General features: G+C 39.8%; 3 protein-coding genes across 5 annotated transcripts; 1 reads left to right on the plus strand and 2 right to left on the minus strand.

The window, feature by feature from the left end:
• Positions 1–734: 734 nt before the first annotated feature.
• On the minus strand, positions 735–8,235 carry LOC102709708 (calmodulin-binding protein 60 B-like). The gene is made up of 9 exons (XM_006646899.2): positions 8,149–8,235; positions 7,915–8,014; positions 4,869–4,944; positions 4,683–4,741; positions 3,874–4,367; positions 3,631–3,791; positions 3,346–3,549; positions 1,751–1,952; positions 735–1,548 (listed from the first exon to the last, which is right to left on the minus strand). The coding sequence occupies exons 2-9, from the start codon at positions 7,998–8,000 to the stop codon at positions 1,010–1,012; spliced, it is 1,821 nt and encodes a 606-aa protein (XP_006646962.1). The 5' UTR covers positions 8,001–8,014; positions 8,149–8,235; the 3' UTR covers positions 735–1,009.
• Positions 8,236–13,256: 5,021 nt separating this feature from the next.
• Positions 13,257–18,014, plus strand: LOC102701058 (FGGY carbohydrate kinase domain-containing protein). Of its 2 annotated transcripts, none has more exons than XM_040520304.1 (15): positions 13,257–13,409; positions 13,686–13,765; positions 13,873–13,990; positions 14,076–14,254; positions 14,882–14,964; positions 15,051–15,235; positions 15,328–15,389; positions 15,567–15,675; positions 15,758–15,886; positions 16,029–16,148; positions 16,259–16,379; positions 16,963–17,119; positions 17,215–17,287; positions 17,367–17,494; positions 17,632–18,014. In XM_040520304.1, exons 1-15 carry the CDS (start codon positions 13,343–13,345, stop codon positions 17,752–17,754), a joined length of 1,734 nt encoding a protein of 577 aa, XP_040376238.1. In that variant the 5' UTR covers positions 13,257–13,342; the 3' UTR covers positions 17,755–18,014. The 2 variants fall into 2 exon arrangements, with proteins under 2 accessions (XP_040376238.1, XP_015689306.1); XM_015833820.2 differs by lacking the exon at positions 13,257–13,409 and adding an exon at positions 13,440–13,592.
• LOC102709989 (CBL-interacting serine/threonine-protein kinase 21) lies at positions 17,977–21,039 on the minus strand. Of its 2 annotated transcripts, none has more exons than XM_006646900.3 (14): positions 20,598–21,038; positions 20,416–20,478; positions 20,245–20,316; positions 20,047–20,154; positions 19,879–19,950; positions 19,724–19,777; positions 19,529–19,654; positions 19,352–19,441; positions 19,112–19,249; positions 18,916–19,011; positions 18,714–18,818; positions 18,559–18,621; positions 18,389–18,463; positions 17,977–18,299 (listed from the first exon to the last, which is right to left on the minus strand). In XM_006646900.3, exons 1-14 carry the CDS (start codon positions 20,757–20,759, stop codon positions 18,225–18,227), a joined length of 1,299 nt encoding a protein of 432 aa, XP_006646963.1. In that variant the 5' UTR covers positions 20,760–21,038; the 3' UTR covers positions 17,977–18,224. The 2 variants fall into 2 exon arrangements, with proteins under 2 accessions (XP_006646963.1, XP_040376239.1); XM_040520305.1 differs by having other exon boundaries at positions 18,106–18,299; positions 18,714–18,785; positions 20,598–21,039.
• Between the last annotated feature and the right edge of the window lie 234 nt (positions 21,040–21,273).

Raw genomic sequence — 21,273 nt, forward strand, 5'->3', positions numbered from 1 at the left:
TGACACAAAACAGCTGGGTTCAAAGGATTTTCCGAATTTTTTTCATGCATCAAATGATCCGTTGTATTCTCTCTATATTTTTTGTGCTTCCCTCACAACAGCGCGGAAGAATGAAGACGAGAGGCAGAGTAGGATGAGGCGGCACTGCAGCACGGAGTGGTGCGACAACATGACGGCTTCATGGGGGAGAGGAGCTGAGCTGCTGAGGTCTAAGGAGTGGGGATTGGGGAAAGGTTAGGGTTAGTGAATTAATAGGTTGATGGGTCGATTGGGAGGTTTTTTTGGGCTTTTGGAATTTTTCAAGTCAACTTGGGTTGGCCGATAGTTTTGTGAGTTTTTGAAAATTTTCTGAAAATCTGTAGTCTAACACGGAATTTCGACAAAACAATAAAAAAAATACATTACTATTTCCGAACAAATTTACTGTTTCTGTTACTATTTCCAAACAAATTTACTGTTTTCGTTACCAGTTAAAACAATCAGAAGAAACTGGATATAACCGCCGATACTGTTGGGATTTTCCACACTATTTTCAAACCTACCTAGAACGCATGAATTTTGTCAAAACCTATCTAGAACGCATGAATTTTGTCGGTTTCCATGTGTCTCACTATAATTTCAGCGAAATTCCTTTCAAAAAATAAAAAAGAAATCCTCCATCAAATATAAGACCTCGCTGTAAGAACCGATTACCAACAACCAGATCAGCATCGTAGCTGAGATATCCGTTTACATACACAAACGATCCGCGTTAATCCACATTGTTTTATTTATAATCTGCACAATCTATAACAAAAAGAAAAGTCAAAATAAAATGTTGCCACAAACATTTCGGATGTTTTTACAACAAAGCAGAACTACCCCGCTGTACATAATTGGATGGTTGTTTCAATGGTTATCAGGGCGGCGTAAGAGCCAAACACCTAGTTTTGGGATTGAGCATATAATGGTATCGACATTTCGACATTAATTAACATTATCTAAGGGTGGCAGGCACAAGCTTAACATGTTAATCATCCAGCTCAACAAGCTGCGCCCTTCTTTCGGCAGCTTTCTTCCTGACAAAAATCCCCCATCTCATGGCGGCCTTTATCTTAAGCCACCCAACAACAGCTTTGCCAGATGAACGGGTGCGCTCACCTTCGTACGGTAATGGAGATGGCATGTAGGATGGAAATCCAAAGGCGTCTTCCTGCAAACTGGTAGACGCTCCACCCATGCTGAAGACCCTGAGCAGCTGCTGCATGTCTTCGCTCTCAAGCATCTGGTGGCTTTTCATGCGAATATCTTCTGTGAAGTCATCAGCAAACTGACCGTTTTGGCTCCGAGTCCAATCATCGTATCCAACGTTCGCTGGCTGAATCGAATGACTTTGTGAAATTGCTTGTTGCAATTCGCCTAGTTCCAGACCCATGGCATCATTTCCGGTTTCTTGGTTATCAGACCCCATCAACATACTGGGGGGTAAAAATGAAAACGTGTCATCATATGGCACTGGGACATTGGCAGCTGCTTGATTGCCATCATAACCTATAGAATCAGTTCCACCTGAAACGAATGAAACTAACATAGAATTTAGAGACTCTTCTATAGTGACGAATCGTGCACCCTATAGTTCATCTTTTTATTTTAAATGTGTGAAACAACGATTCAGGATTTACACCATATTAATTACTATATTTGTAACTGTCAACTAAAATAACAAAGCAGTAACATATAAATGGTATCTAATAAGTCGTATGCTTCTAACCTGCTGGAGATGGTCCTGTCATGCCTGCTGATGAGATACGTTGCTCATATGAAGCAGGTTGACTCAGAGTAGGCTGTGTCTCAGCTTGTCCAGTGGGTGCAGCCTTTTTCTTTGGTTTAGAGTTTAAGAGAGCTTTACCATCATACTCAATGGCATACATCCAATTATCATAAGCCTTCTTAACCAATGCATCAGCAAAGAGCTGTAATGAATAGTATCATCCCAATCAGTCAATATGGTATTAAAACAAATAGCTTAAATTGCTCAAAAGTTCATGCCGAGAATAAATAAAGCATAGCTCTTAATTCTTAAACTTGCAAGTATAGTACTACATGCTTAGATTTTAAACAGAAGAATACAGCAAATATAAGGTTGAGTGTTACTTTGTTAAATACACTGGCTATTCTTTACTAAACGATTTAACAATGTCTTCTATACTGAATGTTTGGAGAGTTATACAGTGCACATATCCTAAAAGAATGGCAGTATTTCAGGGGCACTGTCTATTCGCTCAGGACTAAAGGAAGTTTACTGCCACAACCGATTGCCAGCCAGGAGGTCAGAAACTCAACATGGTCTATACTTTAGGATAAAAAACAGGTGACACGTCATGAGGAACCATGCAACTAACCCTAGTACTCGAGTCATCATGGCACCAGACACCTGATACACCTTATTTAGGTTCATAGCATGCGCTAGAATAAATATAAGGGGTGTTTGAAGTGACCTACACCAATGTACTAACATAACACCCTCCCTAACTTATTTCCAAAAAAATAACCCTTTAGGCTGATCGGCCATGCTGTATGCCACCAGTAATGGTTTGGCAAATGAGCATATCCCAACAGTTCTTACTTTTTGAAGACGAATGAAACCTTTCAAACACACACAGCAAAACAACACTGCCACTACGTTGATAGCCATGAGGGTTCACTTTCCAGGATACAATATGATAAAAGGAAAGCTATGCAGCCGAGCATTTTTAATTGCATTTGTGTTACATAAGTGCATCTTTAAGTGAATGGAGATACCATTCCAGTTTGATCTTATGAGAGACAACTTAAGGACAAAAGCATATACGCAAAGCAACACTTATTAGTCTTTGGGTATGAAGTGCAATATGTGATTTTACTAAAGAAGCATGCATGCATCACAGCATCACTACATGCACTATCGAAATCCCAATGATATCTCATGGCATTGCAAATGAATGTTTCAAAGCTTTATGGTTTCCTGATTTGTTTATGTGACCATGGTTCATTCATTTTGCTGTCCACATGCATTCAATGGTATGGTTAACTACTTGAAGAATTACCAGTCTAGAAGCCTTACAGCGTCGAACATATTAACTGCAACTAATGTATCTTATAACTATGCATATGAATGGAGCACGAAGGGCAGAATCACGCCATGACCATGTAGGGCACAATTGTCATTTTATTGGTGGCACGTGTAGTATTGGTTCTGTGGGTTCACACTTGGACATAGCCACGTACACAGGCTTGTTAAGAGAAGTTTCCATAAGAAAAATTTGGTGTCAATCCATCTTCCAAAAAAACAACAGCCAGCATAATCTATGGATTGCTATAACCAACCTTTTGGCTGTCATCAAGACTTTCAGATGAATAGAACTGCTCTCCAGAAATTAACCCACAGAATGCATAGATGTTGTTGAAAATAGCACCAACAGATCTATTCTCATCTGAATAAAATATGTAATATTTTCCACTTAAGACACAAGTCTTTGCATGTTCGACAAGTATATCCCACATCTTATTAGACATACCACTTCCAAGGATCTGGAACAGAATAGCACAAATGTTAGAACTCAAAATGAAAGAAAAAAAAAGGGGAAAATGCTAAATAGGAAATCATCTTACACTGCGCAACTTCTGTGGGTCTCGAACCACAAGCCTAAGGAAGTCTTCAACTGTTGAAATTCCAGCTTTGTTCAGTCTCTTGTGGAAAGACCCATCCTTCCCTATCTTTTCTAATCTCCAGACCTCATCTTTCAACGCAGGTGGATAGTGCTTCTTATACACTAATCAAATGAAATTCAAATAGTTAATAGAAATATCAACTATCAAGGAAGTATCATATCATGATTACTTCAGAGGACTTACATTCTCCTCTGTGGTCCTTAACCATGAAAGCTTCAGTTTTTGCCTCACGGATGCGAATACCCTCACAAAATCCTGAGGCAATCTTCAAACCAAGTCGGAACTTCCGACTCCTTATCCAGCTAGAGTTATCTGTGAATGTAAGCTCCCCTACAGTGCCAACACCTTCTTTTAGTGTGACTTGTACATCACCAGTTAAAAGAGGGCGCTTTCCCTCACGTTCTTTCACCACATGACTGTCAAACTCTTCTCCTGACCAACCCTCCTCATCTTCATTGTTGAAATCACCTTCTAGAACAACAATATCAAGTTTGGCGCATGACTCAGGTCCGGAAGATACAACACAACCAGTTCCAACATCAAGCAAAACAACATGAATTGCAGCTCCCTGCTCCCCTTCAACTTTTCCTCCAGTAAAGAGAGGCAGAGACAGCCTTGTCCTGAACTGGAGTTGCAGAGTTCTTCCATCAGGACCCTCAATTCGCTTTGGGGAAGACCTGAATTATTCCAAACAGCAGCAAAAAAAAATCGACATGAGTTCAACAAAAAGTTGTATGTTCACCGAGTTCATTTTAACAGATATAATATAGCCAAGAAAACCTAAAACAAGAAATAGGCTACTTTTGAAAAGAACTAGCATCAAGCGTCATGAACATGCACAGCTAAGAAAAGTTTATTTTGTGTCATATACAACTTGATGGTAGAGCTGCAGCAATATGTAGACCTCATTGATGTACTGCTGGATTATACTATATAAGGAAGTGCGCAAAACAATAAACTCATAGTCAACTAAGAGATATAGAACAGAGTACCTTCCAGTTATTGTTGCAGGACCCAGTCTGCCCAACGCTCGCTCCACTTCTTCACTAACCTAGCAAGTCATAATCAACAGTGAAGGAACATATAAATGTAGACAGTAGAATACTAGAATAAACATTTTGCAAAAATGAGACATGATAATCTAATTTCTGCTTAAAAGAGAATGGCTTTATTCTTACCACTCTACGAAGAATTGGTTCCAGCGATGAGCAAAGCCTCTGCAGACTATCCACCTTTAATGCTTCAACAATAACACTGCAGAGTTTAAAGAGGCAAAGCGGCAAACTATCATGAGAAAAGAACAAGACGCAATTCATCTCCTCACATGTTGAAGGAAGGTGCCAAGCTTATAGTAATGAATCCACAACGGAAACATGTTTGAAAAAAAAATATAATTAAAACTACAAGAAATAAGAAATTTGACCATTATCAAATGATGTCCTGAATTAAAAGAGAAACACTAGAAGTACTACATCCGTTTCACAATGTAAGACTTTCTAGCATTGTTTATACATTGATTAATAGATGAATCTAGGCATAGCTAAAAAGTCTCACAATATGAAATGGAGGGCGTATTCATTAAAACAATGGTAGTCAAATTCAGCAACTAACAGGCCATAAATCAGCATCAAAAGTTCAGTATATTTATGATCTTGTGCTAGCATTTGCAAACAGATCCATGATTACAAACAAACACAAATAAATCACAGATGCTGGTTGTTACTAATTCCACAAGTGTTCCTAAAGGATGCAGATAAATCAAAGATGCTGGGACACTAATCCCACAAGTGTTCCTACAGTATGCATGAAGACGAGCGCAATCGATGCTACATGTTTGCAGTGACCATGGATGGAAAAGAAAAGGAGATGCTTCACACCTGCAGTCAGCAGACCTCTGTACAAGCACATTAGCACAGCAAAGAAATAGTTTCTTTTGACTACGCACCATTAAGATCAGCTTCTTGGCTGAGCTTTTAAGTGGCACACAAAACGAGGCAAGTCATTAGTGCATTAATTGAGTCAACTATTACAAACTTGAAATTTTGGACTTATTTCAGTTTTGAGAAATTTCTATATATAAGGTATTTGCACAAAAAAACAATCCATTAACAGCTTGGAAAGCATGCTCACACAAACCGAGGTAGTAACTCACCCTAATAAGCTGAATCAAACAAGCCACCATTTGATTCAGGTAGTTGGCTTAGCCACTTCCTCGTTTTTCGTGAGCACGCTCCCCGAGTTGCTAACCACAATGTTTTTTGTAAACACTTTCTATATGAGCAACGCTATACGTACTACGTGCGTCGTACGAGCCGTCTACGACTGACGGTTGGCAGCGCGGACGGCGCTGCTTCCGTCCATGGCCGCGCGCGTGCTCCATCCGCGTCGTACGCGGATCGTACGACGCGCGTCGTACGTGAAGTATTTCCGTTTCTATATACTCCTTCCCAGAAAAAACGAATTTCTGGCTACGAATTTGGACCTAGCCTATGTCCAGATTCGTAGCCAGAAATTCATTAATTTTGGGACATAGGGAGTAAAACTTTGTTAAAAGTTTGCAATGGTTAATGCTTAATTAATCACGCACTAATGAGCTTCCTCATTTCGCATGCCACCAATAACGGTGATCTGAACAGTGAAGGGAGAAGTTATCTCTAAAAGGTAAAAATCCCAACCTTAAAACATTGTCATTTGTATCCACCTTAAAACATGAAGATATAGATTGGTCAATAGTGTCACTATTAGTAATACTGCCAAGTGCTTACCTAAGACAATAGTTAGTCACGGAAGAAAAAACATTCAACTAAACGGGCCACCCTACAAATTTACTACTAAGACTTCTAGTATTTCCTTGACATTTCACATACCACCTTTTCTGTAAAAAAAATGGCAGCTCATGTCTAGAGATGCTCAAATCAACTAACTACTGGAGAGTTAAGAGTGATCAACTGAACATGGATGAAAAAAGGGGAAATGTCTCACACCTGCAGACCTATGTACAAGCACATTAGCACAGAAAAGAAAGAGTTGCTTTTGACTAGGCACCATTCGAATCAGGTTATTGGCTGAGCTTTTAAGTGGCATGCAAAACGAGGCTGGCCATTAGCGCTTAATTGAGTAGTAACTATTACAAACTTGAAAAATGGATTTATTTGGTTAGAAGGTATTTGCAAAAAAGTACTCCAGTTAACAGCTCAGGAAACATGCTCACAACAACCGAGGTAGTAGCTCACCTGAAACATCTGAATCAAACGGATCATCTACTTCCTCGCTTTTGCAAGCTCACTTCCCCAAGGTGCTAGGCAATGCGTTTTTTGCAAATGCTTTAAGAGCATCCCCAACAGCTCATCTAAATTTGGTCATCCATATTTTTATTTGGATGATCATCTAAACTAGTTTCATTCTTTATATCTCTTTGTACTCCACTAGTCATCTATATATGACATCTTCTATATCTCTTTGGAGGATGGAGAGAGATCATCTAAATATGAAGGTTCTCTCTCCTAACATGGATGACATCTAAAAATAGATGATAGGATGGCCGTTCTGTTGGAGCACAATTTGTAGTCTTCATCCTCTATTTTCAAGATAGAGGATGGGATAGATGAGCTGTTGGGATGCTCTTATAGTATTTACTACTAGAGCTTAGTTTGCAATAGCTAACGCTCAACAAATCTTGCACTGATGACCTTCATCGTTTCGCGTGCCACCAATAAGCCCAGCCAGAACTTTGATCCAAACGGCAAAGCAAAGAAGGGAAAGCTTCTCTCTAAAAGGTGAAACCACAAACTTGAAACACTGTCATTTGTATCCACCTTAAAACATGAAGATGTAGATTGGTCAACAGTGTCACTAGTTGTAAGACTGCCGAGTACTGACCTAAGACAAAAATTAATCACAGAAGGTAAAACATTCAACCGATGGGTCAGCGTACAACTTACTAAGACTTCTAGCATTTCCTCTACAATTCACATACCACCTTTTCTATTAAAAAAATGGCAGGTATGTCTACAGATGCTCAAATTACACATCGCAACCAACTACTAGTTGTGAATTTGAGCAAACCATTGCCCAAGTATCGCTTGAACAGTAAAATCTGAGAAACCCTAACCCTACTATGGCTAGCAATAGCATCCGGATGCCTACATCCACACCTACCCAAACAAGCACATCTCGAGGTCAAAAACACAAAACGACAAATAAAACCAGCGAGAAACTCCTAACCTGGCAAGCGCCGGCGGCCGCGCCCGCTTGGCCTCAGGGCGGCCGTCCCCGGCCGCCGCGGCTTCTAGTCCGCGCTTCTCCTTCATCGTGGCGCCCAAATCTGCACCGAAATGGAGCGGAGCTCGCGTCAGATTTCCCCCCACCTCACCGGATTTCCGCGGTCCACTACCGCGATTCGGCACGCCGGAAGGGCCAATTGGGAGCGAGAGGGAGAGCGCGGGAGGGATTCGTCACCTCGCCTCGGCTGGGGACGCCGGATTCGGCGGCGGCGGCGGCGAAGGGATCGCGGGGCGGGGAGAGAGGCGGAGGCAGATTCTCTGCGAGGAGGAGATAGAGATACCGTACCAGCCACTAAAAAGTGTTGCGTTTTTTGCCAAATGACCCTTCATATTTGTCGATTTTCTTCTGCGGCCCCGGAAAATTTGTCGTTACACAAGCTATACTTTAGTTTGTTTTGGGTTTTTTTTTCGTCTTTGAACTAGACGAATTGGTTAAAATAAGTCATGTAAACGATCACTGGACTGTAGTTAATGGCTTTGTGGTGTTGGTGTGTAGGGGGTGATTGCTTAATTTGTTTATTGAAGAAACAAACAATATGTTTGTAAACAAAAAATAATTTATGAATAAACTTTTATATAGGTTTTCTTAATTAACGATTTAAAAGTTAATGCTAAAAAAAATAAGCTTTAGTAAAAAACCTTAAAATTAACTTTAAATTTAAGGTTAAAATTTTGAATTTTAGCTTATAAGTATAAGAAAAATAAAAAGATCATGTGATAGTATGTTCATGTCAACGTCATATCATACAAAGATATCATTTTTTTCGTCTTCTCTTTGGTATATAGGTGGATCAAAAATTGGAACTTATACGTACACCTCTACATCATATTGCTCCCCTCATTGGTTTAAAGCTTGAACATGGAAAACATCTTATTGTTATATCTTTAGTCGTAAGAGAATATATTTTATGCCTGGACCATTTCAGTACTTGTACAAAAGACCACATTTGAATGGAGTTCTTTTCTTATTTTTAATAGAAAAGGTAAAGTCACTTACTTAGAGTTTAATAATTACACGGAGAATCAATCCCCACCTCCCCTCCAACATTTAATTATACTAAGGTTCTTAAGCTCGTGTTCACTCACTTTGAACAATACTAAAATCCATGTGTCACATATTCAATTTCGGAACAAAATCATGTCGTATTGCTAACAAAATTTCTATCCAATGGCTTGCCATAAGTTACCTGAGCTTAAGCATACAAAGATTAGACACCAAATGTGTTCTTTCTTTTTAGCAATTAGCAGTAAGGATCATGTCTTTCACATTTCCACTAAAGAAATGGTATATTGTTAATTATACAGCTAGAAAAAGATTAATAGCAGCATTTCCACCGAATGCTTCAGTATGGCATTAAGTACGGCAATAGTACTAGCCATTTATGACCTAAAAGGAAGACGCCATCCCGTTTGTCTAAAACACCGAAAATCAACTGATACGTAGTACTAATACCCTTAAAATTCATCAAAACTAGTACTAGGGGTAAAAAATAACACATTTTTATCGCTTCTATTTTATATTTATAAGCCAAAATTTAAATTTTTATCTTAAATTTAGATTTAGTTTTAAGATTCTTTTTATCATAATTTATTTTTCTATCGTTGTTTTAACACGTACGTAGAATTTTTATTCACAATATTTTTATTTATAAATATACTGCTGGTAATCACCGCGGATACTCTAATGGATCAGATTTCCAAATAGTCCATCCTGGAGGTACCGAACAGCAAATCACCACTCGCACTGCAGAAAAGCCACCCGACCACGCGAGCCTGCGCACGCATCCCCCCACCCCGTGCTACCACACGCCACCGACACCGCGGGCCCACCCCACGTCCGGCCCCACCGCGCATAGGCACGCAGGGATGGGTGCAGCGCCGCGCGCACGTGCCCGTCAGCGAGAGGAGAGATGCCCCCCTGGTGGGCCCACGGCTACAGTGACGTCGCCGCCCGGGGTCGGGGGGGTGACGTGGCCTCTTTCGCTGACGTCGCCCGAGGAGGAGGACAACGCGACACGGCTCCCGCCGCAGTGGCGTGGTGGTGGGTCGGCGGCGATCGGCGTGATCTTTCTTTTTTTTTTTTGAGCTTTTTTTTGGCTTTTTTGCAGGGTTTGGGATAAGATAATGATTCACACCATGTGATTAGTACAGCTCGAGAGAGGGGAATAATCAAACTCCTGTGGCCCATTAGCCCAACTTGCACATTAAAATATTGTTTTGGTTTCAGCTTTGCTGTTTGCCTTCGTTGATCAACAGTTTTTTTTTTCTGCCAAGGAGTTTTAGTTATTTCAACAATGTATTGATGGATAAACAAATAGAGTATGTTTTACTTACACCAAACTATCATAAAACTATATATTTCAATCATGTATCATAGAACTATAGATTAGCTCCAAAATTATCACAAAATTACATATTTAACATGAGATATCACAAAAGTTACACATTTAATAACAAAATTATCCTGGAACAACATATTAGGGGTTTAAACTCTAAAATCGGTAGTTTTGAGACAACTTAAATATTAAATTTGTAGTTTTGTGATGCTAACCTTAGATCTGTAGCTTTTGAATAATTTTTGTGCTAGATATGTAGTTTGTAGTATAATTGCTTAGATGTACAATATTATGATAGTTTGATCAGTCAGTTTGTAGTTTTGTGAAATTTACTCAAAAATTGTTTTCTCTATTCCACGGTGCAAACATTTACGTGATTCGAATGTTATTCCATAATGTAAAAAAATAGTATTTACAATATTACTTATCTTATCAATCATTTTGTATAGGCCATGTTTGATTCGTAGGAAAAGCATTTGATTTTTGTAGGATTTGAATCCTGCAGGAAAATCTCCCATTTGGTCCTTTGAAACAGACGATTGAGACTTCAAATAATCCATTGAGATTCATATGGAATAACTAAACAGAACGGGATCTTGAGGAAAGTTTGCATGAGGTTTACTACGAAAACATATCTCTTTCTTGTGTTTCACATGTCAATCCAAAAGGAAATTCTTTTTTCCCTATGTTATTCATTTATCTATTTTAAGCTTGCATTTCTATTTCTATGAAAATACTGCAATTTCCCTAGCTACTCATGCGCTTTTCCAATATACATTTCAAGGAAATCCTAACTTTTTTCCCTATCTTACTCTACCTACTCTTTCCACCTAGGCGCCTACATTAATATCATGGGAATGATCGTTTGGATTTTTGGAGAAAGGTCAAACGACATATTTACAAATGAAAAATAATTTATTAATAAAAATTTTATATATGTGTTTTTATCAATTTAAAAGTCAACGCAAAGAAATAAACTTTGACAGAAAAATACCAAAATCACCTTAAATTTTGGCTTATAAGCATAAGCAGAAGTGAAAAGATGAGAGTATGCATTTGATTCTCTTTGTAAGTACCTTGTTTGCTCTGAAAATCATCAGAATGATTGAACTCGTGGGATTCGGTGCATAAATGTTAATGTTTATGTTGTGACATATATTCGAATAATAGAAAGGGTATGTAGCCTAGTGGTTATTTAAGGTATTAGTAGCAGCGGCTTTGTGTTTTTGTGGAAGAGTTAATGGGCGGCTTCGGTTTGCGCGCATGCGCTGTGGGATAGACGGAGTAGTATTAAACTGGAACGGTTGAGAGAGTAACAATTTCAGGCCTCTTGTATAGGAAGATGCATTTCGTAGGATGGACCACAGGAAAAGCATAGAAATTTGAGGAGAGATATAGACTCAAAGGATTTTTTCTATAAGGTTCAACCTCTTGCTAAATTTCGTAGGATTCATTCCTTTGATTCAAAGAGCTTCGTAGAAAAAATTTCTATAGAAATAAAATCCTCTAAAATTCCTATAATATTTATTTGAATCAAAGTAGCCCTTCGAAAATAGATAGGACAAACATCCCATCATATAATGACATAGACAATGGAGCCCCACCAAAGCACTGGTGGCATGCATCTGTATATGCCTTTCCCATATGGCCCACGTCACCTCATCCAACCGAACTGTGTTGCATGCATACTTTGCATACCATCCTGCACGGCGTATCATTCAACGGACTGGAATGCATGCGCTCTGTATCAAGTTGTTGCTTGCAATGCATTTTCTTGACACATATCCTTAGCCCACAGAGTTGGTGTCCGTACATCCTGTCTCCGTTTTGCGTCGTAAGACTTTCTAACTTTGTCTAAATTTATCGAATATATATAATTTATATATATATATATATCTATATTCATTGATATCCATATGAATCCACGTAAGACTAGAAAGTCTTATATTATAAAATAGAGGGACTATGCAATATATATTTTTGCTATAATACAAGATTCCTAGGTATCAAGATGATAGATTTAATACATACAGTTTTCATGCCCAAAACACTAGGCTATGAAAATATGTTTGAAGCTATCATACTTAATAAGCGGTGCAGTCGTATCCATCCAGCTACTTGCTAATACATGCAAATTCGAGTGGACTGTTTTGAAGATAAAAATATTTAAGAGTTCAGTACAATTGTGAAAGGACCAAAGTGCCATAGTCCCTTGTCACCGCTATAGGTACCCGGTATTTGCACCAATTACATAAAAATCTATAATAATTAATTTATATTATTATCTATTTATTAGTAATTTAATATATCTATAATAATTAATTATATTATTATCTATCTGTTAGTAATTTAATATGCTTATCCATCCACCCTCATTTATACAATTAAACAAAAAATTAGATCATCATATCTATCCAATCAAATATAAAACCGGACTAACATATTCGCTCTATCCCATGGCTTAGGGCATGTTTGGATTCTCTAAACTTTTTTTAGTCACTGTCATATCGAATATTTTAACACTAATTAGAAGTATTAAATATAGACTATTAATAAAATTCATTTCATACTTTAGACTATTTTACGAGACGAATCTATTGAGCCTAATTAAGTCATTAAATATAGACTATTAATAGAATGCTACAGTAAACATTTGCTAATCGTGGATTAATTAGGCTTAAAAATTTGTCTAATGAAATAATATTTATTTATACAATTAATTTTATAATCAATTTATCTTTAATACTTCTAATTAACGCTAAACATTCGTTATGACAGATGAGTACAGACAAATCCTAGCCCTTGGTCGACTCGGCCCGCGTTGGTTTGCCTGGGGTAAGTATCCCGTCGCTAGCAGCCTAGCATAACCCCAACAAGGCAACAATTTACCTGGCCGGTGGGCCCGGGCATACGGATCAGATCAAAACCAAAGCTAACGCTCCGCCGAGCGAAGCCCGAGACGCACACGTGGACACACACGCGCCTCCTCCCTGCTCCCGAGCACCGCCCGCTCCGCCGCCACCTCCGCCGACCATGCCCCCCGCCGGCGGCGGCGCGGTCTTCCTCGGCGTCGACGTCGGCACCGGCAGCGCGCGCGCAGGCCCGTCATCCTATACCCCCCCCCCCAACCCCCACGAACTGTTTCTGGACTTTCTGTGGTAGTGGTGATGTTTTGACCTTCCCGATTGGTTTAACCGTCGCTGTTGAGTGCGGAAATCGGAGCGGGGGATGAGTGCTAAGTGCGCGGTGATGAGTAAAATGGTGGTTTCGTGGGGGGAAAACGGTAGAAATCATGCGGGAATTTTGCTTTAGGGGATACGTGTTTAGAGGATTTGTTTTTTCTGCTCGAGGAATGTTGATGTGTTGATTGATTCAGGTCTCTTTGATGAGAAGGGCAAGCTGCTGGGGACGGCGAGCAGTCCTATACAGATATGGAAGGAGAAGGACTGCATTGAGGTTGAAAATTAATGCCATAGTCCATCCAATGTATTGCATGGTAGTGAGCTGTAGTGTGCTGCCTGCTACTACAGCCTGCTAAATTCTTAGGCTGTTTTTGTAACCAGCAATCGTCGACCGATATATGGCATGCCGTGTGCGCTGCGGTGAAAAATGCATGCTCTGTGGCAAATGCCGCACCTGAAAGCGTCATCGGGCTTGGCTTCGCCGCTACTTGCTCTCTTGGTTTGTACTTGTCTCCATGGTAGTAGCTGCTTGCATGAGGTGTTTAGGAGTTCACAGAATTGATCAAATAGGATGCTGCTTGCAGTTGCTGTTGATGCCGATGGCGCCCCTGTTTCTATTTCTTGGAGTGGTGATGCGAGGAGGAACATCATTGTTTGGATGGACCATAGGGCTGTAGACCAGGCTGAGAGGATCAATGCTCGCAATTCGCCAGTATTGCAATACTGTGGAGGCGGTGTCTCCCCAGAAATGCAAGCTCCAAAGGTAATTGGTGCCCTTTCATGGCTCATGCGTTTGATTCCCTTCAATTTTTATACTAATTTTAAGCTTCCTGTTTGACCCATTAGTAGAAATTGCTGATCATGCTCTTGTGCACCATTATGCCCATTGCCTGGTTGTGCTGTGTTGTCAATCGTCAGACTGCATATTGGAAAACTGAACAGTCCAATCAGGGAACAGGTGCAAGGACAAAAAACTGCTAGAGAAAACCAAACATTAAAATGCTAAAAACCTCCATGCGTGGTGGCAATTTAGCAAATGCATAGTTTCTATGTGGAACATATCAACCTTTGAGGTTTTGATGAAATGTGGTGTCACGCCCACTTCTCTTGCTGGCTTTAGTAAAGCTTCCTAGCGATCACACTGCTCACTTGTTTATGTAATTTAAGTCCAATAATTTTTGCTTCTGCACCAGATTTGCTCTATGAGAATGGAGATGCTAATTACATGGCGGCCATGGATACTGTTTTAGATTCAGTCACTTCTTTTATGATGGGATTAGTCATTAAATTTGCATATACTAATATACAATATACATAGTTTTGGTCTGTTCACAATTTTGTACTGAGAAATGGGGAGGCACTTAATGATGTGCATTATCTGATTGTACAGCTCTTATGGGTAAAGGAAAATCTGCAAGAGTCGTGGTCTATGGTATGTAGGTGGATGGACCTCAGTGACTGGCTAGCATATAGGTGAGCTCTGGCTATAGTTGTGCCTTTTCTTCATAAGAGAGATGTATTGACTGGTAGCATGTGCTGTTTTGATGATCCTTTTTTAGAGCGACTGGCGATGACACACGCAGCTTATGCACAACCGTTTGCAAATGGACATACCTTGGGCATGCACACATGGAACAGTGGAAGGAATCAGATTCACGTGATATGGAAGCATGTGGATGGGATGAAGTCTTTTGGGAAGAAATAGGCTTGGGAGACCTTGTTGAAGGCAATCGTGCAAAAATAGGTTGAGTACTTGCACTTTCTTCTTGTGGTGCTAAATCGGCATACCATGTAATGGCTTCAGATACAGACTAATTTTCTACACAAATAAAACAGGACGAAGTGTTGCATTTCCTGGCCATCCTCTGGGTTCTGGGTTGACAGCTGCTGCTGCCAAGGCAAGCAACTTAGTTTGCTCTTTATAAAAAATGTTTTTGTTCAAGTTGATCTATGTAAAATGCATTGTTTTACTATCTAGGCCACCGAGTGCTTTGTCTATTGCTTTTATGTCAGAAGAAATGTCTGGAGTTATTTGTCAGTATTTATCTTTAATGTTTGTTTCCTCCGATTCTCAGGAGTTAGGATTGCTTCCTGGGATTCCTGTTGGAACTTCACTAATTGATGCTCATGCTGGTGGTGTTGGAGTCATGGAAAGTGTTCCAGATGCAGAATCTAAAACTGGCAGTCAGTATTGGTTAATCTGTATCTCTAAAGAAATTACTTCTAGAACATTATATTCATGTTTTGTGAAACATTCCTGTTTCAGTGTCTAATGAATCTGATGAACAAGCTATATGCCACCGCATGGTCTTGGTTTGTGGGACATCTACATGCCATATGGCTGTCTCAAAGAGCAGACTATTTATCCCTGGTGTCTGGGGACCATTTTGGTCTGGTATAGTTCCCTTCTTGTATCACATATGTAATTTCACTCCATATAGTTCTTGCCAGGATCTCTGTTATTTTGTTTTGGCACTTGGTTATCTGCTAATGTCGGTGAGCATGGTTGTTAATTGCTATCATGATTCCATGTTCAGCAATGGTACCTGAATTTTGGCTCACGGAGGGTGGCCAAAGTGCAACTGGTGCTCTACTTGATTACATTGTTGAAAACCATGTTGCCGCTCCTCTTCTTGCTAATCATGCTGCTTCTCAAAGTAAGTATCATGCCTTTTCATGTTTACTGGAGCACACAATCATGTAGTTTTAGACTTTTAGTTATTATCACCTGTAAAAGCTGCATAATTTTCTACTCGAATTATATCAGGTAAATCCATATATGAGCTACTGAACAAGATATTACTTTCTATGGCAAATGAGCAAAATATGTCTTTTGTTTCTGCCCTGACTCAAGACACCCATGTCCTCCCAGATTTTCATGGAAATAGGTAAGAAATTCATATCACATTCAGTGAGTAAGAAATAATGCTTGCTATCTGGGTCGCTTTTTTGCAGTTGTGCTGTGTGACACACAAATATTTCAGACAAGGCCAGTCATAGTTTCTTTTTTTTTTTCTGTTCTGAGTCTCAACCAACTGTAATGGATGATGAAACTTTGCTCCTGGCATGTAGAACAATTTGCATTCAGGTGGTGAAAATCAGCTAATATTAACATTTATATGACTTAAACATGTTGTTACAAAAGTTGCTAGAAAGTGTATCTGTTGTTGTCACCCTGAATATGTGTACTTAGCCAATAATATGGCATTAGTACACGGACTGTGAAGCAGCAAGTAAATTCAGCCATTTCTAGGAAAAGTTAAAATGTTGTTCGAGAATTGTGGCATGCTGCATGTGTACTTTTTATGAGATGCATGCTGTTTGCTCTTTCTTTCCCCTCAAATTTTGACTGCAATTGGAATTGTGTGACGGATAGTTTTGCAAAATTCACCATGGTCTCTCCTTTTTTGCTTTACACCATAAGGCATTCTTCCAATCCAGTTGACTTGAAGCTCTGGTTCTAATGGTTAGGTCTCCTTTGGCTGATCCAAAATCTAAAGGAGTGATATGTGGCTTGACACTTGATACAAATGAGAAGCACTTAGCGCTTCTTTATCTAGCAACAATTCAGGGCATTGCTTATGGTACTCGTCATATTGTAGAGCATTGTAATGCTCATGGGCACAAGGTATTTGTTTGTTATGAAGAATTCTAAAATGAATTTGATTGGATGCCATATAGCTGAATGTGTAGAATATAATATATTTTCTGCATGTGCTACAGATCGACACTCTTCTAGCCTGCGGTGGACTTGCGAAAAACTCCTTGTATATCCAAGAACATGCAGATATCACCGGCAAGTTTTGTTATCATACAGTCATTTATCTCAATTTCCTTTCTTACCTAACATGTGAATTTGGATATATACTTAACAGGATGTCCAATAGTACTTCCCAGAGAGAATGAATCTGTGCTTTTAGGTGCTGCTGTTCTGGGTGCTGTTGCTGCAAAGAAGTTTCCTGGCGTTCGTGATGCAATGAAAGTACTGAATGCAGCAGGAAAGGTATTCCCAGTATTTATTGCTCTCAACCTTTTTAGTTAATGCGATTATCTTTTAAAAACCTAACATTTTCTACTGTTTACTTGAATACTGCTTTCACTATTTCACCTGTTGTTTTAAATTAGATATTCCTTTTGTAGGTTGTATATCCATCTTCAGATCCTAGGGTGAAGAAATACCATGATGCAAAGTATCAGATATTCCGATCCCTTTATGAGCAACAACTCTCCAATCGTGCAGCTATGGCACAGGCATTGCAGTAGGGGTCTATGGCCAGTGATTTTACCAATTTATTCTTGTTAAACCCCGAATTATGTCGCCATTTTCTTTTGAATTATTGACATCCCATATACTTAGTTCCATGTTACGTGATCAAAGCAATGATATGTATAAATAGTATAAAAGTTGGCAAGATTAAGACAATCCTTCAGGGTGAACTGTGATCTTGATAACAAAAATCTCAAGAATGAAAATTTAGAGGTTGTCATGGAAAAGGTTGGCAGGTTCCCTTTCTATGCACCAATTTTTGTTTGTCATACAGTGCAAAGTACAAATAACAGCATCACCAGCATTGACTGCATAAGGGCAAGAATGTTGACTTTGGTCCTGCACATATTTATCACCTTTTTCCAGGTCACCAGTTGCCCGTTAGACACTCTCATTTCTTCCTGACCTTCATGCGTTTGTGATATTACAGGTTCATTGATTGATCTACTCATAGAAGATAACTTGCTTAATCAAGTTCCATATCAGATGTGCTTGCAGAGTGCTGCTCACCATTGAGCAAGCTTGATAGGCTTCTGCAGAACTGCAAGTGGACATCATGCATTTCATTTCCATTCAGTAAACCGTGCATTCTACTAACTGATTTAAAACAGAAATATGACACTAACAAACCTCTTTATATGATCTCAGATCCCCAGTGGACTTGGAAACTTCGACGACACAGTGTGCTGGCGTTACCTTGATCACCTGCATTTCTCATCCTTTTAGGTAAGCTCAATCTCCAAGCAACAGATAAGGAGACGCTACACATAAGAGAGAGGCTTTTGGAAAAGATATCTCACCTCGGCTGAAACAGTAAGATCAAGATTGCTTCTTGCTAATAATTTGCTGTCCTGAAGCTCCACCTATGCCATAATGAGAATTGGACTAAAAATTTCACTTGGAGTTTGGAATTACATTCAAGAAACTGAAACCATATGTTGGTGAGATAAATTACCACAGAGCTGTTCATTCTCCTCACTGCCATGCTCACATCCTTGGCCGCAACCTTGATCTTGTCCAAGGTTTCCTGCACTGGATGTGGTGAGGCAAGCTTTATTTTCTGTGACACATCAGTTAATCGGTCAATTATTTCAGTTTACAGCTATGTATTGGTATAAGTAGCTTATGAAACTATATTCTACTAAAGCTTGGCGAACCTGCTCCTGGAAGAGTCCTGACAAGTCAAGTTCACTGCATGTCGCTATCAATTGGAAGGCATTAATGAACCGGTCAGGTTCCTCAGGTTCCCTTACCTAGATACAAGGGAAACCTTAGCAACTACCGACAGGAAAGTACTGGTTCAGAGTTAACGGATATATGCAATGGAGTAAGTTCCAAACCATATCAAATTACCTCGGTGTTGTGCCTGCTGTCACTGTCTATGCCGGCCTCTTCAATAACAACACAGTCATCATCACTCTCAATCCCTACTGATGGATTACAGTGATCTTGGAGCCACTTATTATCAAAAATATCGCTTATCTTTGCTCTCTGAACAACATTTAAGGTATGGTGCTATTAGCAAAATAATTTCTTTTGCAACCATTCAATGCTTACATAGAGCTACGTAAGTAGTCATTTATAATAGCTTACTGTTATAGGAGATGGGTCCAGTATCCTGATTATAATCTTCTTCTGAGGGACTGTGAGCCATTGTGGAAAAGCAAACTGAGCTCGAGATATCTTTTGAGAGAAATATTTTCAGTTAGAAAAATCTCAAATCAGTAACGCACAGCAGAGTAAAAGGTGGTATTGGATTCAGATGTTTACCCTCCTGTACAAGTTTGTTAAGTTGCAGTCTTGAAATGGTAGATGACCAGCGAGAAGTTCAAACAGGATCACACCACAAGACCAGACGTCTGCTGCTGCCCCATCATAACTCTTGTGCTGAACCACCTGTCAAACAATCTGAATCATATGTTGCCAATGCAAATGACTGGAACTTCTGCAACAAACTTGACCTACCTCAGGAGCTACATAGCATGGTGAGCCACAAGATGTGGATAGAAACTGTCCTGGCTGGGTCAAAGAAGTTGAAACACAAATTTTCAGGATTGAATATGAATCATTTGATGTACAAGTTAGGGCATATATTAAGTCAGTAGTGATGATTCTTTTACCTTTCTGAGCACACTCAGCCCAAAATCAGATACCTTCAGATCACCTTTATTATCTAGCAACAAGTTCTCAGGCTGTTGACACAGAAGAAAGTGCCATAAATCAGCAACATTAGCTTATGATGAAGGTTGATAATTGAACAGGGAATCTCTTGAGTTTTTTTTTAATACCTTGAGATCTCTGTGGTAGACATCTCTCCGATGGCAGTAGTCTACAGCATCAATCAGTTGGTAGAAATACTTCTTCGCTTCCATCTCATCCAATCTATTGAGGTAACTCTTGAACCCAGAAAAAAGACCAGGAATTGCAAGAAAAATGACTGACTGAATCAGACTAGAATCAAATGCTGGTTAGTCGATCAATCTTACTAGCTTGCCAGATAGCTGCCCTCCTGAGATGTACTCCATCACCAGGCATATCTTCGTCTTCGTCGCGATCACCTGCACAAGAACAAAAAGGAAAAGGTGCAATCCTCCTAAAATCCTGATGCTGATACGGGTAATTACCACCAACAACAGGAAGCCAAATCTGATCGTCACCTCGTATATCTTGACAATGTTGGGGTGGTTGAGGAGCTTCATGGCAGTGATCTCTCTTTTGACCTTCATCAATTCATTCAGACCATGCAAACCAAATGAAATGAATCAACCAACCAGCCCAGGAAATAGTAGACGAAGTACAAGTCCAGAGATCAACTGTTCATCGTCGATCAACTCATCACCTGGTACATGAGGTTGTTCCTGAGCACCATCCTCTTGTCGATGACCTTGACGGCGACGGTGGCGCCGGTGTCGCCGTCGACGGCCAGCCTGACCTTGGCGAACGTGCCGGCGCCGATCGTCCGGCCGACCCTGTACCTCCCGATGCTCTCCACAAACCCCATCTCTCTCTCTCTCTCTCTCTCTCCCAGCTATTGCTAAGCTAGCTTGATTGTCAAATCAACAGCACGAGGCAAACAAACTGATGCTGCTGCTGCTGCTGCATGGAATGGCCGTGATCTGCAGCACCAAAAGATGCAAATTGGGGTGGCCTTTCCGAGGCTTTGCGACGCGTGATCGATGAAGCCATGAGTTGCATTTTGGTGTCATTTTGGTAAGATGGAAAAGGGGATGGGTGGTTGGGTTGCGTTGGGGGTGGGTTTGGAGACGAAATACGCCCGTGAGTCCGTGATCCTAGGCAGTGACACTCTTCCCCTGTTGCTTCTGCTTATACTTGTATGCTTATATTTGTAAGTTAATTTTTATTTTTTAATCTTAAATTTAGAGCTGATTTTAAGATTTTTTATAGTAACTAATTTTTCAGCCTTAATATTAGATTGCTAAGTATAAGTGTGTGTCTATATATATATATTCATTTGCAAATATGTTGTTTTTTTATTTATAATGAAAAGCCGAAAG

The sequence above is a fragment of the Oryza brachyantha genome, chromosome 2, assembly GCF_000231095.2.
Source record: "Oryza brachyantha chromosome 2, ObraRS2, whole genome shotgun sequence".
NCBI classification, from domain to species: domain Eukaryota; kingdom Viridiplantae; phylum Streptophyta; class Magnoliopsida; order Poales; family Poaceae; genus Oryza; species Oryza brachyantha.

Excerpts from the sequence above, each read along its gene's own strand:
- LOC102709989 (XM_006646900.3), bottom strand. The coding sequence starts at position 20,759 with ATGGGGTTTGTGGAGAGCATCGGGAGGTACAGGGTCGGCCGGACGATC. Across the intron at positions 20,155-20,244 it reads GGCAGCTATCTGGCAAGCTA|AGTTACCTCAATAGATTGGA; the intron begins GTAAGATTGATC and ends TCTGGGTTCAAG. Across the intron at positions 18,622-18,713 it reads GGAGAATGAACAGCTCTGTG|GTGGAGCTTCAGGACAGCAA; the intron begins GTAATTTATCTC and ends ATTATGGCATAG.
- LOC102701058 (XM_040520304.1), top strand. The coding sequence starts at position 13,343 with ATGCCCCCCGCCGGCGGCGGCGCGGTCTTCCTCGGCGTCGACGTCGGC. Across the intron at positions 14,255-14,881 it reads CAGAAATGCAAGCTCCAAAG|CTCTTATGGGTAAAGGAAAA; the intron begins GTAATTGGTGCC and ends CTGATTGTACAG. Across the intron at positions 15,676-15,757 it reads TGCAGAATCTAAAACTGGCA|TGTCTAATGAATCTGATGAA; the intron begins GTCAGTATTGGT and ends TTCCTGTTTCAG.
- LOC102709708 (XM_006646899.2), bottom strand. The coding sequence starts at position 8,000 with ATGAAGGAGAAGCGCGGACTAGAAGCCGCGGCGGCCGGGGACGGCCGC. Across the intron at positions 3,550-3,630 it reads ACCCACAGAAGTTGCGCAGT|ATCCTTGGAAGTGGTATGTC; the intron begins GTAAGATGATTT and ends ATTCTGTTCCAG. Across the intron at positions 1,953-3,345 it reads GTCTTGATGACAGCCAAAAG|CTCTTTGCTGATGCATTGGT; the intron begins GTTGGTTATAGC and ends TATTCATTACAG.